The 17,423-nt window shown below is 44.4% G+C and overlaps 2 protein-coding genes across 4 annotated transcripts in view; both read left to right on the top strand.

Moving 5' to 3' along the window:
• Window positions 1-1,275: 1,275 nt before the first annotated feature.
• On the top strand, window positions 1,276-11,406 carry HRG (histidine rich glycoprotein). The gene is made up of 7 exons (XM_060639481.3): window positions 1,276-1,554; window positions 3,460-3,576; window positions 4,425-4,512; window positions 5,154-5,320; window positions 6,434-6,517; window positions 8,520-8,621; window positions 10,431-11,406. Exons 1-7 carry the CDS (start codon window positions 1,279-1,281, stop codon window positions 11,352-11,354), a joined length of 1,758 nt encoding a protein of 585 aa, XP_060495464.2. The 5' UTR covers window positions 1,276-1,278; the 3' UTR covers window positions 11,355-11,406.
• A 2,712-nt stretch (window positions 11,407-14,118) lies between these two features.
• The window catches only part of KNG1 (kininogen 1), a 28,546-nt gene continuing 25,241 nt past the window's right edge, over window positions 14,119-17,423 (top strand). Inside the window, exon 1 of one of the 3 annotated variants that reach the window (XM_060639469.3) lies at window positions 14,119-14,515. In XM_060639469.3, the coding sequence (XP_060495452.1) occupies window positions 14,324-14,515 (192 nt within the window). In that variant the 5' untranslated portion in view covers window positions 14,119-14,323. The remainder of the gene's footprint in view (window positions 14,516-17,423) is intronic. The other 2 variants (XM_060639472.2, XM_060639470.2) reach the window with 2 other exon arrangements.

Below are 17,423 nucleotides of genomic sequence, written 5' to 3'. Positions count from 1 at the left end.
CCTCTCTCTCTCTTTCAACTCTTTCTCTCTATTCAGGATCTGTTTAGAGCCCAGTGGTTCTCAACCATGAATGCACATTGGAATCACCTGGAAGTTTTCAAAGCACCAGTACCTGGGTCCGTTCCAAGAGATCCTGATTTAATTGCTCCGGGGAGAGGCCTGAACACAAGGATTTTTAAAAGCCCCTCAGGTGATTCAAGTATGAGAACTATTACTATGGCCTTTACGGACATTCCCTGCAGAGGGAGCAGAGAGTGGGGAGCTTCTGTTTAAGGGACTAGTCTCAGGAGGGAACCTCAGCTAAGTCCCTCTGGTCCTTTCTGATGTTGGTCAGCTGCTGGTAAGAAGAGTGCATACAGCTACATTGTTTCTCTGGAGGGATGGGGGCGCGATATCAGCTTAAGGCCATTCTGAGTCCCTCCCAGGTATAGCCCACCCAACCCCTTCTCAGAGATGGGCATCCAATTGCTTGACTACTACCCTCACGACCATTCTCTTCCACATGAACCAGTTCTCTTTAGCACGCTTAGGGGGCCACTGAGAACCGTGAATGACAAGTTGGGGCATCCCCAACTTCTTCTCAGACACACCAGTGGTAATAATAACAAGACTACGTAGCATCATGCATTCAGTACCTGAATCTGTGCCAAGACGTGTCGTGGTTCCTTTATCTGTGTTTTCTATTTAAGTATCACACGATCCAGCCAAAAGGGATGAATCCCCATTTTGTAAATGAGAAAATTAAGAATCAGAGAGATTTTATAGCTTACCCAGCATCACACACTAAGAGTAACAGGGCAGGTTTGAACTTCAGATCTGACTCCAAAGTAACAGCTGTTTAATCCTTCCATCTTATTCAGAATTCAGTTCCTCTTATGGTATTAGGAGTTTAACGTGTTACCTCCCTTAAATAATGCAGCTGCATTCTACTGAGGACGTTGGGGACATAATCCGAACAGGGGAGCGATGGGGAGATTTCTGGCGGCGATCGGCAGGCAGAGGAAGGAAACCTGCTTTGCTTCCAATCCCACCCACACACCAAGGTAAACAGTGCCTATGCACCAAAACACACTCTGCCTCCATTACTACTAGAAAAATCCAGATTTTGTGCAGATCACAAGTCCACCCGCCCACCAGTGGCGTGTCTCGACTTTCTGTCCCCAGGACCCACTAATCATTTACAGCCTGTTGGCAGGTATTTTAACCAGGGGTCAAGGTGACTCTCCCCGGTTACACAACAGAAATACATAAACACTTTGTTTAATCAATTGTGTGTGCATGTGTGTGTATCTTCAGAAAGTCTGTATAAAATTCTCTGCTGGGACATACTGTAGCAAGGGATGGTTTCCACGTTTTAACAAGATGAGAGCCTTCACCGCAGCCCTGCTTCTCATCCCCTTCTTCACGCTGCAGAATTCCTGCGCTCTGCGTCCCACAGACTGCGACGCTACTGAGCCCTTGGCCAGGAAAGTGCTAGACCTGATCAATAAAGGACGGTGGAAAGGCTACCTTTTCCAGTTGCTGCGGGTCACTGATGCGCATTTGGACAAAGTGGTGAGGAACTGCCTGTGGTAGAGCTGAGTTGGGAGACCAGGCCCCAGGGGCAAATGTGGTGTCGGGCCCCACGCTTACTGCCTTGCACAATGAAATGGCTCTGGGTAGGGTTTCTGGTTTCGTTTCTGCTGCTCCTCCACACTGTTGGGGTTTTTTTTGGGGGGGGAGGGGGGGTGCCTTCAAACTAACATTTGCTATTAATATCTCCTTAATTATGAATCAGTCTGTAAGTACTTATAAGCATGTATGCTGAGCCAACTCAAACAGTAAGTACCAGGAGAGAAGAATTAGAATAAGGTGTCGGCAGGACCCTCAAGGAAATAATCATCAGCTCACGTACACACACAGGCAAACTGCGTTAAGACGGGACACATTCTAGCAATCAAGTGGTATACACGCAGAAGTAACCTAATGGAAGGAGAGCTTTTAAAATTGATTGGGAGAAGGATGTAGACAGGGAATCAGGAAGGAGAGTGTCAGGGAATAATTGAATGCAGCGGGAATGGAGTGTTCTGGAAGTTTTTTGTGGGCTTTGGAGCAGTTAGCAGGTCGGAAGACTGACTGTAGGCTTATGGTGAAGCAAAGAGAGCCTACTGTTTTCACTTAATAAGATTATATGCTTGTTTGGAGTGGATCTGAGGCCTTGAAAGAGATTAACGGAAGAAGGGCTCTCTCCCCACCCCACCCCACCCCCAAAAAACCTACCCTTTGGTGAAACCACTGAAATCTAGGAGGACAGACTATGGGGCCCCACAGAAGCAGAGAAATTTCCACTTGTTGCTGGTATGAGAGGCACCACAGGTTGCAGAGAACAAGAGGGGTTTCAGGAATTTAGGGTCCAACCGGCAATTTAGTGACCAGAGTCCCGTTCCAGGCTCTCTGTGACACATGCAGGCACAGGACAAATTGGCACAGTGCTGCCTCTGAGTGACAGCAGGAGGGTGCGTGGGTGGGTGAGGAAGGGGGGGCGGTGTGCCTGGGGAGATGGACACAGGAGACATGAACTAGGAAGCCATTTGTGCTCAGGAAAGAGGCAATGAGGACCAGCCCCAGGCAATGGAAATCAGAGCAGGGAGAATGAAGAAAAGACATGAGACATTTCAAAGAAAGGCCTTTGAACACCTGGCTCCTGGAAAGTAAAAGCAAAGGAAAGAAATCAAGGTCACCCTCACATTTCTAAGCCAGAGACTACGGCAATAAGTCATTAATGATGCCTCGGACAACAGGCAGGGGAAGTTGAGAGAGAGAGACAGCTTGTAGGAGAAGACAGTGTGTTTAAGCTTTGGGCAGGTTGAAATCAAGGCAAAACAATCCAAGTTCAGGAATAGAGCTGGGCAAGAGGACACAACTGCACATACAGATCGGAGGCTGTCATCACTTATAATTCTGGGCCTGCACCTTCAACACCTCCACCCAAACCCACACTGCTGCTCAGTGGTTGCTTTTTAAAGCTCGTGGGCAGAAGCAACATCATGACCAGTGAAAAAGAACATTTGGAAGTAACTCTTTGAAGCTATTTATTCAAAAGAAGTAGATCAAATGACACAAAGGTAGGACATCTGTGATGATTTGGAGAGAAACAGGAATTCTCTTTAAGAAATAAAGAGATTGCGGGTCGCCTGGGTGGCTCAGTCGGTTGAGCGTCCGACTTCAGCTCAGGTCATGATCTCGCGGTTCGTGAGTTCGAGCCCCGCGTCGGGCTCTGTGCTGACAGCTCAGAGCCTGGAACCTGCTTCGGATTCTGTGTCTCCCTCTCTCTCTGCCCCTTCCCCACTCATGCTCTGTCTCTGTCTCTCAAAGATGAATAAATGTTAAAAAATAAAAAGAAATAAAGAGATTGCTTTTATTGAAAAAGCAGTAGGCTCCCACATGCTACTCACATGTTGTTCTTCTGGTATTCCTCAGGAATCTGCAGCTGTCTATTATTTAGTCTTAGATGTGAAAGAATCAGACTGCCCAGTCCTATCCAGGAAACACTGGGATGACTGTGACCCAGCTCTTTCTAAGCGTTTATCTGAGATTGTAAGTAAACAGGGTACTTTGAACTTGTATCATTCTAGACTTCTGTCTATTTTGTTTACTCAGGGCAGCAGCATGCCTGCGCTAACAGAGTGAACAAGGAAGGGCAGATCCTGCCTCTTGACTCGTGAAGACTATGTTGACCTTGAGTAAAGTCTCTTGGGAGTCATTCCTGGGATTCCCAGTTCAGGCTGAGTCACTGGGGATTGTGGTGCCTTGGGATAACAGGCCCAGCTGTTGGACCTTGGGAAAATCACCTCAAGTGTCTAGACTTTTGCCTCCTCAGCTGTAAAATAACAGGAGGGGTTTGGGGTACCTGGACTTTAAGGGTTCAGGCCCTGAGAGTCCGTGTGTCTGAGAACATATGAACCTGTGACTGTGCCCTATGAAGACTGGCCTCGTTGGCAGGAATAGCCATGGGGAGTAAGTGTAGTTGCCTTGAGGAACAGGGTCTTGTTCTCCATATTGCACGTGGGTACTCAGATGCCAGGTTCTCCGCCACAGGAAGAGAGCAAGAAGACGAATAAGCACGTATATCAAATTTCAGTTCTAGAAAATAAGACGTTTACCTACCAAGGAGTTTTAGCACTGTTTTCCCTTGAAAATGTTTGGGATATGGCCATGATCTGTTTAAACAGTTTCTCCCTGGCTCTCGTGAGGGTTTTAGATGTATATAGCACCCAGCCCACAGAAACAGACTAAGAAAATACAGGTTTTGAGAGAGGACTTGGTGAGAGAAAACTAAGGTGGATTCTCAGTGGATAGTAGGAGTATGTGACATCACTTTTTGTCCCCTCACATTCAACCCGACAAAGGCAGTGTGCGATGACATAATTCCCTCTTTCTTACAGGTGATCGGACAGTGTAAGGTAATAGCTACATATTTGAATGAATCTCAGGATCTTAGACTGAATGATTTTAACTGCACCACAAGTTCTGGTATGGTCATATGTTCAAATGCTAATTAATTCTAAATTAATGTAGAATTCAATCATACTGTGGTATTCACCATATAATACTAAGATGCACATATCAGTAATGGCCCCCGCCCTCAGAAAATCAATTATTATTTGCTCTCTGTGGAAGGAAAAGCAGAGGGTTTTCTTCTGTTATTGGTATACCTTCCTTTAAAGAAATTCAATATATAAGATTTTCAATATGATTCAATATACAAAAATTCAACAGTCAAGCAACCCCATTAAGAGGTCACCTTGAAGAAAGGGTGATCTGTATCTTCTCTCTCTGGGCAAAAACTATGTTAATGATGCCTCTCCCTCCTGGGTGAGACAGGAGGAGTTTAGTGAAATATGAACACTTTGTGAGTGATGGGAGAGGTGTCTGAATGGAGTCACAACAGAGACATAAGCATCAGAAGGATCTGGTTTTAAGTTCAGCCCTGCTGTTGATGGGCTGATTTGATCTTGAGCAAATTACTTTGCTTCTCCAACCCTCAATGTACCCATCTGTAAAACGGAAGCTATTGTTTTTCTTGCCAACGTGCTTATACATATGAAGTCCCAGTATTGACATTGCTATTTCCGACCCTCTGGTAATGGAAGGTTGCCATCTTCTTTCTCCAGTCTCTTCGGCACTGGCCAATACCAAAGACAGCCCTGTACTCTTTGACTTCTTTGAGGACACTCAGTCTTATAGAGACCAAGCCAACAAAGCCTTTGAGAAGTACAAAAGAGAGAATGGAGATTTTGCCTTTTTCAGAGTGGACCGAGTGGAGAGAGTTGCCAGAGCGGTGAGTGTCCCCTCACGTCAGCTGGCGTCTGAGGGCCCAGCTCCGGCCTGGCAGGCGCAGACCCAGGGGCCCTGGCCCTCTCCACTGGCCTCACGTGTCGCGCTACTTTCAAACTGAGGTCTCTGTTGCAGCTTTCCTGCGATTTTTTTAATTTTTGGAGTTGTGGGGAGTATGAATAGCTACTGAATGGAATGGAAGGAATGGAAGGAATATAGCACAATTACTAAAGGGAATGTCTTGGATCCGTATGCATCGGGAAGAGTTTCTAAGGGGAAAAGCAAGTTAGAGACAACACTTAGACTCTGAGCCCATTTATGTTAATTAGATATATGGGTACATGGGTGACATATTTAGGAAAAGGCTACGAGAAACCCATCAAACAGGTGGTAGTGGTACCTTTGGGAAGAAGAGATCGGGTACAGGAAAGGTGATTTTTAACTATGCTTGATTGTGTCTATATTATTTGCCCTTTTCAATGAAACAGTATTTTTTGAGAGAGAGAGAGAGAGAGAGAGAGAGAGACTGAGAGAAAGAGAGAGAGAGAGAGAGAAAGCAAACCCATGCTTGCTCACACTTTAGCAGGGAAGGGGCAGGCTCCACACCCAGCTTGGCGCTCAATCTCATGAGATCATGACCTGAGCCTGAAATCAAGAGTTGGACGCCCAACCAACTGAGCCACCCAGGCACCCCTTTAAAAATATATTTTATTGGGGCGCCTGGGTGGCTCAGTCGGTTAAGTGTCCGACTTCGTCTCAGGTCATGATCTCACAGTTTGTGAGTTCGAGCCCCGCGTCGGGCTCTGTGCTGACAGCTCAGAGCCTGGAGCCTGCTTCACATTCTGTGTCTCCCTCTCTCTCTGCCCCTTCCCTGCTCATGCTGTGTCTCTCTCTGTCTCAAAAATAAATAAACATTAAAAAAAATTTTTTTTAATAAAAATATATTTTATTTCTGATAAATTTTTTTAAAGGCAGTGGTCATAAGAAAAATAGCACATGTTGGTGATTTTGAATCCCCACGGTGCTTTATAGCATATTGGAGAGCAGGTATCTACTGCTTTTTTTTTCTTTTTTAATTTTTATGTTCCTGAAACTGCTTTGATCCAATTTGTTCTAGAGAGGAGGGGAAAGAACCAATTATTACGTGGACTTCTCTGTGAGGAACTGCTCCAGTAGCCACCATTTTCCCAGGCACTATAATGTGAGTATAATACATGTCTGTGAAATACTAGGTAACATTTAGAGACCACCTACTATGTGCCAGGAACCTGTCCAAGTGCTTTACACATACGTTATTAACCCCCCAACCACTCAATAAGGTAGATCTTATTTTTATCTCTGACTTAGAGATGGAGAAACTGAGGCACAGAGGAGTTGAGTGAATCATGAGACTGTGATTTTACAATATACACCACACTTAAACTTAACACTGAGGTCTTTTCTAACCCGTTAGGATTAAAGACTTAGCTAAAACTAATAACTGGCTTATATTAAGAGCCTACACATCAGTGGGTGCCTGTGTTCTCTTCATCTCATTTATTCCTCACAGTGGCCCCATGTGACAAATGTGGAGGTAACTGAGGATCAGCAAAGTGTCTTTCCCAGTGTTCATAACCAAGCTGAGATTAGAATCCAGTTCTCCTAAGGCTCAATGCAGTGGGCTTTTTTCTCCTGATCACTTATAAATGGATACTCCTGTATCTGCTGAAATATCTTATTAATAATACTCAGCATTTGTGTGTAGTTTACATGCATACTATTGCTTCATTGGATCCCTGTAACAACCCTGCTGAGGAGAAGCAAATGCCTGCCTCCATTTCCCTGGGACAGAACAGCCTAGAAGTTTAACCACTTTTTTTTAAATTTTTTTAAAGTTTTTATTTATTTTTGACAGAGAGAGACAGACAGAGTATGAGTGGGGGAGGGGCAGAGAGAGAGGGAGACACAGAATCCAAAGCAGGCTCCAGGCTCCGAGCTGTCAGCACAGAGCCTGATGTGGGGCTCGAACTCACGAACCGTGAGATCATGACTTGAGCCGAAGTCGGACGCTCAATGGACTGAGCCACCCAGGCACCCCTAGAAGGTTAACCACTTAACCTCAGGGCACTTAGCTAGAAAATGTTAGGACACAGAATTTTAACAATGGCCTTCTGATTTCAAGGCCAGGATAATCCTGAGGTTTAACAACAGGCTCTCTAGGGTCAAAAGCAAGGAAGCATTCATTCATTAGTTCCTTTTCTGGCTGTTCAACATTCCTGCCTGAAGCAGTTCTAGAATCTTGCTTAGTGGCCACCAGAAAAGACACCTCCCTCTCCCACTCCCTTCTTAACAAATTCTTAACAATCTTGTTGTGGGTGATGCCATGCAGAAACATGGCAGCTGGAAAAGGGGGGTCTCAATGTTAAGTGTTTTGCAGCATAATCTCATTTAATGAAGCCCTCCCACATCCTGAAGATAGTATTGTGCCCATTTTACAAAGACTGGATTTTAGAAATTTTAAGTAATTTGCCTAAACTCACACAACTAATAAATGGTGAAGCCAGAATTAACATAGGTCTGTCTGACTGCAAAACTATTCTCAGACCTCAGTGATTATCTGTCTCTTCTAGAAAAGCATTTCTTCTTGTCCTAGTCTACCTTTGACAGCTGGGTTTAGGAGACTCTAGGGCATAGGGGTGCAAGCCAGCGGTAGCCTCTGTACTCCCAGTAAGGCCAGCGGATGGTTACTTTGACAGGGTCCCGCAAGCCATTTTCATACTGGTTCCTTCCTTTCCAATACTTTCCTTCAAGGGGCTGGATAAAGTTGTACACAAATCCCTCTTCTACACCACTCTTAATTCTCTCTAGGCACAGGCAATTTGGGTCTTCGGTGCAGAAGGGTTGGCCTAAGGCAGGGCATCAATGATGTGGTTTCCTCACTGACCCCCGTGGGAAAGCTCAGCACTGGTCACCACTCAGGGAAGAAAACCACAGCAACTTGAAGTGAGACACTTTGGAACCTGCACTTTCTTCTAGGAAAGATTATTAAATAATTAGTGGAGAAATTTGATAATAGTACCCTGATTATTCTAAAGCTCTTTTTCTTTCCCAAATGTCTGAAAGTTTACAACTATAGCTGGGAACCTTCATACCAGCTGCACAGAAATAGACACTCACACGAATACACACATACACACCCTAACAGGCTTCTCTCTTCTTTATAGGCCTTTGGATTCTGCAGAGCAGATTTGTCCTATGATGTAGGAGTCTCAGACTTGGAAACCCCAAATGACATTGCCATAAACTGTGAAGTCTTCAACTTGGAGGTGGGTTGCCTAAGGAGTCCTTATCAGAAGCAGGCCAGACTAAGAAATATTTTCAGACACAGAGTGTATTTTGTTGTTATAGCTCTGGGGGTGGAGGGGAGAAAGAGAAAGAGAGAAGCAGAGAGGTGAGAGGTGGCTGAAAAGAAATACAGAGAGAATAGGTCCCTGGGGAAGGGGTACTATTGCTGGTATGACACAAAAAGCATAAAAAAATTCCAAGAACTGGGGAGAGGTAAGATTCGTAAAGTAAAAATTATAACCAATTCAGTCACCCTTTAATGAATATGAAAATGGCCCTTATGGTTAAGGCACCAGTGCTGAGACTTAATAATTTCTTGGGGCGCCTGGGTGGCTCAGTCGGTTAAGCGGCTGACTTCGGCTCAGGTCATGATCTCGCGGTCCATGAGTTCGAGCCCCGCGTCGGGCTCTGTGCTGACAGCTTGGAGCCTGGAGCCAGTTTCAGATTCTGTGTCTCCTTCTCTCTGACCCTCCCCCATTCATGCTCTGTCTCTCTCTGTCTCAAAAATAAATAAATGTCAAAAAAAAAAAAAACTTAAAAAAATAAATAAATAAAAATAATTTCTAACTTTTATTATTAAGCATAGAGCCTAAGGAGACTGAATTAGCCTCAAACATATTATATAAAGATACATAAACTGAGGCACAAAGCAATATTTCACATCTGTCCCAGAAGGCTTTGTTCTATACCAAGGCATTCATTACAGTGCTTTTCACATCAGCAAAAAACCTGAAAATAATCCAAATATCCATATGCCAGACCAAAAAACAAAATGGGGGAGGGGCGTGACAGTTTTGTCACCATGAACATGGGTCCACAGCTTTAAAACAATTTTTTTTTAATGTTTATTCTTTGAGAGAAAGAGCACGAGCAGGGGAGGGGAAGAGAGAGGGAGACACAGAATCTGAAGCAGGCTCCAGGCTCCGAGCTGTCAGCACAGAGCCTGACGTGGGGCTCGACCTCATGAACTGTGAGATCATGACCTGAGCTGAAGTCAGATGCTTAACTGACTGAGCCATCCAGGCATCGCATCCACAGATTTTTTTTAAATTAAAATCTGAAGAAGGAGGAGAGGGAAGAGGTGAAGTACTCATCCTTTAAGACTAAGAGATGCTTATACCATAAAGCCTCAGAACTCTGTTGAGGATATTAAGTATAAGGCACTAGTTTTCCAGATGTTGATCTACAGATGAATACCATCTAGAATATAATTTCACCATTTTATGCTGAAATGAGAAAAATGGGGATAATAAATACTGTTTCCTAATACAGCATTTATTCCATCTGAAGAACCACTCTTTACTCTGAGATTATCTTTCTGACTCTTGTGTTATCAAAATATTACTATTGTGAAATAATGATGACGGTAGATGATAGTCTTTGTATTTCAAGTGTCAACTTGGGGGGATAAAAGCTTGAGAATACTGTTTTGCTATCCTATTTTTAAAAGTGGATTTGTGGAATACAAAAGTCTGCAGGGGTGCCTGGGTGGCTCGGTCGGTTGAGTGTCCAACTTCGGCTCAGGTCATGATCTCACAGTCCGTGAGTTCGAGCCCCGCGTCTGGCTCTGTGCTGACAGCTCAGAGCCTGGAGCCTGTTTCAGATTCTGTGTCTCCCTCTCTCTGTGACCCTCCCCCGTTCATGCTCTGTCTCTCTCTGTCTCAAAAATAAATAAAAACGTTAAAAAAAAAAAACAACAAAAGTCTGCAGGCCCTAGACCTAAATCAAGTTGTGCATCTAACTTCTTTTGTGTTCTGTAATAATATTCACTTTTCTGTATCCTTTAATAGGATGGTAGAAACATCAGTGGCATACAACAGCATTTCGGCCATCCCCTCCACTCTGGGGGGCATGAGCATTCTCTTGCTGGCAAGCCTCCATTTAAGCCTGATGAATTTAGAGATCACGACCATCCCCACAAGCCACATGAACTTGGATGTCTTCCTCCTCTAGAAGACAAAAATCAATCAGACAGACCACCATTTCAGGCAGAAGCCCCCCAAGTTTTGCCCGTTCCAGAGTTAAAATGTCATCATCCCCATTTTGGCACCAATAGGACCCACGGACACCCTCATAATCATAGTTCCAGTAAGCACCATCCCCATGGACCCCCTCCTCATGGACATCACCCCCATGGACACCATCCTCATGGACCCCCTCCTCATGGGCATCACCCCCATGGACACCATCCCCATGGACCCCCTCCTCATGGGCATCACCCCCATGGACACCATCCTCATGGACCTCCTCCTCATGGGCATCACCCCCATAGACATCACCCCCATGGACACCATCCCCATGGACACCATCCCCATGGCCATGATTTCCTTGACCATGGACCTTGTGACCCACCACCGCATAGTGAGGATCCCCAAGATCACCATCACCACCATCATGGCCCACCATCTAGGCACTCAGAAAAAAGAAGTCCAGGTAAGAGACACTTTCCCTTCCACTGGAGACAAATTGGATATATTTACCGACTGTCTCCACTAAAGAAAGGTGAAGTTCTTCCTCTTCCAGAAGCCAATTTTCCTAGCTTCTCATTGCCAGACCACAGCAATGCTCTAAACCCAAAGATTCAGCCCTTCCCTCAGTCAGCCTCTGAATCATGCCCAGGGATATTCCAGAGTGAGTTTTCACACATCTTGAAGTTTTTTGCATATACTCTTCCAAAGTCTGATTTCCTCGACGGGGAAAAATTAATGTTCTGAATTAGAACCATAAATAAAAAAAATATGACCAACAATGAATGTGAAATTCAAGTTATTTTAATCTCACTTTCATACTCAGGGTGGGGCAAAATGTGGGTAGGGGAGGAGATAGCATGAGAAGAGAGAGACAAATGGAAAGGAAAGATCTCAGTGCTATAAGTCACTGGCTCCCAAATCCTTGTAACAAATCTCCGATCCTCTTTCTTCCCTGGACTTAATTCTTTCAATTCTAGAGTCTTTCCTCTATGAGTACTTATGCTATAGCTGGCGTTACCATAAATTCAGGTGCACAAGAAACATCACTTTATTTTCAGAACAAAGTAATTTTCATTTCATGCCACCATCCTAGTAGGCTAATTAGGAAATTTTAAAAAATGTTTATTTACTTTTGAGAGGGATGGGGGGGGGGAGAGAGAGAGAGAGAGAGAGAGAGAGAGAGAGAGAGAGAGAGAACACAGTGGGGGAGGGGGGCAGAGAGAGGGAGATACAGAATTTGAAACAGGCTCCAGGCTCTGAGCTGTCAGTGGAGAGCCTGACACGGGGCTTGAACTCACAAACCATGAGATCATGACCTGAGCCGAAGTCAGATACTTAACCAACAAAGCCACCCAGGCACCCCAAAATATCACCTTATTTTCAGAACAAATTAATTTCCGTTTCAGTCTGCCATCCTAGTAGGCTAATAGGAAACTTAACCTCAGTCCTTCTTGGACTCCCCTGACCCCACTACTCTCCACACAAAGTCGTGCCACAGTTCTCGAATTTCATGTAGTGCCCAGGTGTTTGGGTGGTGGGCACAAGAAGGAGGTCTGATTCTTCATCATTGGTTCACCAGTTCTCTCCTGCTGAGGAATTCCTCCAAGCCTGTTCCCATCCCTCTCTGGGTCTAGTTTATCTCATACTGCTGTATCAAACTGAGGATATAAGGGTCTCTGTAAGACTGCTAATGAACATGACTGCCAAGAGATACTGTATGGCTGTTCTCTCCCTGGAATCTTGCTGCCTTCCAGGTTGCATGCTCAGAAAGCAGGACAGAGGTGTTCTCTGCTTCAGGAATTCCAGGGCCCTCTGTTTTTCTCCTATCTTCTCCCTGGGCTAGGGAGGCTCTTCTCTTTATTCATTTCGGATAACTTCTCTTTATTCATTTTGGTGCCAGAGGACTCTTGTTTTCTGCACTCAAGTCCTCTTTCTTTTCCTTTCTTCCCAACTCAGGGCTCAAGCATTTAGATACAGGCTAGTAAGACTTCAGGCTTGGGGCGCCTGGGTGGCTCAGTTGGTTAAGCGTCCAACGCTTGATTTCAGCTCAGGTCATGATCTCATGGTTCGTGAGATCCAGCCAGCATCTGGCTCTGTGCTGACAGCATGGAGCCTGCTTGGGATTCTCTCTCTCCCTCTCTCTTTGCCACTCTCCCCCTTAAAATAAATAAATAAACATTTAAAAAATAAATAAACATATTTTTTTAAAGGGCTCTCTTCCTGACTTACTGAAGCAGTTTCAGCTGTGTAGTAATGGCAGAAGGTAGATTGGTGTGTGTGTGTTGGGGCAGGACGTGTATAGTAAAAAAACAAACTAAGGCTGAAAGAAACATGGGTAAGTTCTTAGGTTGAGAAGAAGGAGGGGCCCACAAAGATGCTGAGGCTGGGAAAGTGAGGACATTTCTAATGGTGCACAATCCAGGAGTAGTTGGAATCAGAATTTGGAGTTGATCGGAAAGTTTCCTTAGGCTTGATGAGTAGACATCCATATCCACCACATCAGAAACAAGAAGCAAGGTGGCCACCTAGGTGCCTCAGTCAGTTGAGTGACCAACTCTTGATATTGGCTCAGGTCATGATTTCACAGTTTGTGGGATCGAGCCCCATGTTGTCCCCTTATCCAGCTGTGTGTTGGGCTATGCTCTGCCAGTGTGGAGCCTACTTGGGATTCTCTCCCTCCCTCTCTCTGCCCCTTTTCTGCCCATGCACTCGCTCTCTCTCAAATAAACTTTAAAAAAAGAAATAGTGGGGCGTCTGGGTGGCACGGTCCGTTGTGTGTCCTACTTTGTCTCAGTTCATGATCTCGCAGTCCCTGAGTTCGAGCCCCATGTCGGGTTCTGTGCTAAGAGCTCAGAGCCTGGAGCCTGCTTCAGATCCTGTGTCTCCCTCTCTCTCTGCCCCTCCCCTGCTTGCACTCTGTCTCCCTCTCTCTCTCAAAAATAAACATTAAAAATTTTTTAAAAAACAAGCCAGGATAGGGGACACAGGACTTCACTCAATTCATCTCTTCTTGTGCTTCTCTCCTGTCTCCTCCACCCTTGGGAGCATTCTTCTTTCCGAAACCAATGCAACTGAGTGGAGACCTGACCAGAAACCAGATAGGATACACATATTTTATTTTAAGTTTTGCCAGTGTGCTGGTATGAGACTTATCCCCATGTGCATGGGCTCCTCAGACATGCCATGTGATTGGTAACAACATGCTTTTTGGCAGCTAGAAATCTTGCAAAGGAACTATTGAAAGGTATCTGTGCATTGTACTCATTGTTGCACTGTTGTCCTATGTAGTGACCTTCAGAAACAGCTTTGGGAAAGTCATTTGGGGCAGGGAATAACAGATGTGGTTGGTGTTTTCTCCTCCTCCTTCATTGCTTTCTGTTCTGCTTTGGAATACAACATTGTGCAATCACCTGGAAATGTGTTCTGTGCTCCCACGTGCTTCCTGAATGCAAACAAGCGGGCCAATAACCTCAGTGTTGCAATGTTTTAGCCTGAAATCTGCTTGGATAACCAACCCAACAGAGCCATTTGTCCTTTGGAAATAGGGCAGATAGTATAGGAAAGCAGGAGTTCACCAGGACCCAGAGTGCTGAGGCAGAGAGAGGAAAGCACAGGGGAGATAAAGGGTTGAGAATAGCTAAAATCACCATTCAAGTTGGCGCCCGGATCTTGGTGAAACCATCCCTCAGCTCCTGGAGGGAGACTGCTAAATCATGAAATTAATTGCTGTGCTTTTCCTTTGCTCTAGGCTGCTACCAAGCTTAACCGAGGAGTCCTCACAAGATATCGATTGCAATGATGAAGACCTATTCAAGGCTGTGGACACTGCTCTGAAGAAATATAACAGTAGAAACCAAAGTGGCAACCAGTTTGTGTTGTACCGTGTATCCGAGGTCACCAGGACGGTGAGTAAGCTGTGCCTTACCTTGAGATCATTTGAGATTTGTGCTGTCACTTGGAGCCCAGCCCCCTTCCCCCACACCACACACACACACACACACACACACACACCAACAATCGCCAAAGAACTGACAAGCAGAGGTAGAAGCTTACGACTCTTTGGCCCGGGAGTGCAGGGCAGGGTATGACTCATCCTGGGCCACCAAGCTTGGGTTCCTGGGTGATCAGAGAAGCAGCATCCTCAGGTGAAAGGAAACAAAGGTAAATGGAGTCATTTGAAAGAAACTATGCAGACTAGGAGAATCCAGGAACTCAGTCAGATTGCAGCAAAAGAACTTCCTAAATGACTAGCTCTAGATTAAAATATAAAGACCTCCAGGGACACCAGGGTGGCTCAGTCGGTTAAGTGTCCAACTTCAGCTCAGGTCATGATCTCACCATTTGTGGGTTCGAGCCCCGCATTGGGTTCTGTGCCGACGGCTCAGAGCCTGAAGCCTGCTTCAGATTCTGTGTCTCCCCTCTCTGCCTCTCTGCCTCTCACACTCTGTTTCTCTCTCTCTCAAAAAAAAAATAAACATTAAAAAACAACTTTTTTAAAGATTTAAATAAAGACCTCCAGATCTCAGGTGGGGAGGGGGTGCTTAAGGGGAGATGTATAACAAATACCATATGATCTCATTATACGTAGAATCTAAAAAGGTCTAACTGACCAAAGCAGAAAGCAGAAGGGTGGTTACTAGAGGCTGCGAGGTGAGCACAATGGAGGATGCTGGTCAGAGGGTAGAAGTTTTCGGTTATAAGATGAACAAGTCCCGGGGATCTAATGTACATCATGGTGCTTATAGTTAATAATACTGTATTGCATACTTGAAATTTGCTAGAAGACTATATTTTAACTGTTCTCACCATACGTATATACACACAAAAGGTGAACTACATCAGATGATGTATATGTTAATCAGCTTGTTTGTAGCACTTTACAACATGTGTGTATATGTGTGTATGTGTGTGTATATATATATATATATATATATATATATATATATATATAAAATCACATTGCACACTTGAAATATATGTAATTTTTATTTGTCAACTATACCTCAATAAAGCTAGAGGAAAGGGGAGTTATACCTAAGAGGAGGCAGAAATGAGATTAACATGCATTAGACCAAATATCTACCGTGAAGTCTGTATGGCTGAATGCGTCAAGGGTAACAGCAATGTTCTAGGTGTTTTCTAATATTTTTTATAACAAATTGGTGCACTCAGGTTGAAGACGAATCTTGACAGTGTTGTGATTTAAAAAAATACAGATCTTTCAATAATTTGTCTAAATGAATTTCACTATAAAACTCTGTGCCTGTGATAGTTATGTAACTGTTTACTTTGGCAGAGGGGGGAAAGCTAGTCATTTGACATGATCAGGATAAAGAAAAAAGCCCAGTGGACAGAATTTCTTTTTTTTCCTGAAAGTAAATTTGAGCCCTTCTGGTTCACAAACTAGTGTAATGCTGTAGATATGTGGTCCTGGCACTCTCAAGCAGCAGTTGATTAGTGTGATCTTCATTGGCTGACATCCACGGCAAATGTGGGTTTTTTCGTTCTAAAATGTCCATAGAGGGACGCCTGGGTGGCTCATTCACTTGAGACTTCCACTCTTGATTTCAGCTCAGGTCATGATCCCAGGGTGTGACTCAGCCCTGCATTGGGATCTGTGCTGAGTGTGGAGCTTGCTTAAGATTCTTTCTCTCTCCCTCTGCCCTTCCCCCCTTCTCTCTCATAAATAAATAAATAAATAAGCAGCCTATAGAATCCTGCTTTACTTTGCCATGTGAGCACTATCTATATACCACCACAGCCGACATCTTTTTTTTTTAATTTTTGCTTAATGTTTATTTATTTTTGAGAGAGAGAGAGAGTGCAAGCTAGAGAGGCGCAGAGAGAGAGGGAGACACAGAATCTGAAGCAGGCTTCAGGCTCCGAGCTATCAGCACAGAGCCCGACGCGGGGCTCGAACTCACAAACCACAAGATCATGACCTGAGCCTAAGTCTCGGTCACTTAACCAACTGAGCCACCCAGGTGCCCCCCACCTACTTCTTTATCAAAATCTGAGATCTGGAAGGAACTTTGGAGACTATCCTCTTTGACTTAGTCATCCCAGATGCACCTAACACGACTCCAGCAGGCTCTGAGAGTCAGGAGACTTGGGATCTGGGGCTGGCTCTGCCTTTCCAAGGTGTGGGGACTGCTTCGGCCATGCCCATCTACTCAGGGCCTCCTTTCTCTCACCTGCAAAGTGTAGGGTTGGACAAAATCACCTCTCCGGTCCCTTGCCGCCTGAGATGTCAGGACTTTACATCTGGAAAGCTCTCATCTAACTCAACACCTTTGCACTTTTTTCTTTTCTTTTCTCTTCTTTTTTTTCTTTTTTCTTTTCTTTTCTTTTCTTTTCTTTTCTTTTCTTTTCTTTTCTTTTTTTATTGAAGTATAGTTGACACAACATTACACTAGTTTCAGGTATACAATATAGTGATAAGTCTACACATTATGCCGTCCATGTTACACATTATTATGTATGACTACCATCTGTCACCATACAATGCTATGACAATATCATTGACTGTATTCCCTATGCTGTGCCTTTCATCCCTGTGACTTATTCATTCCATAACGGGAAGCCCGTATCTTCCATCCCGTTCACCTGTATTGCACAACCTCCTCAGCTCCTCCCCTATAGTAGCCATTGGTTTGTTCTCTGTATTTATGATCTGTTTCTGCTTTATGTTTGTTTATTTGTCTCAGTTTTTAAATTCCACATTTAAGTGAAATCATATGATATTGTCTTTCCCTATCTGACTTATTTCACTTAGCATATTACCCTCTAGCTCCATCCATGATCTCAATCTTT

This window comes from Panthera onca, chromosome C2 (genome assembly GCF_046562875.1).
Source record: "Panthera onca isolate mPanOnc1 chromosome C2, mPanOnc1 haplotype 2, whole genome shotgun sequence".
Lineage (NCBI taxonomy): Eukaryota > Metazoa > Chordata > Mammalia > Carnivora > Felidae > Panthera > Panthera onca.
The sequence above is the reverse complement of the archived record's forward strand: the minus strand, read 5'-3'. Positions and strand labels throughout refer to the sequence as shown.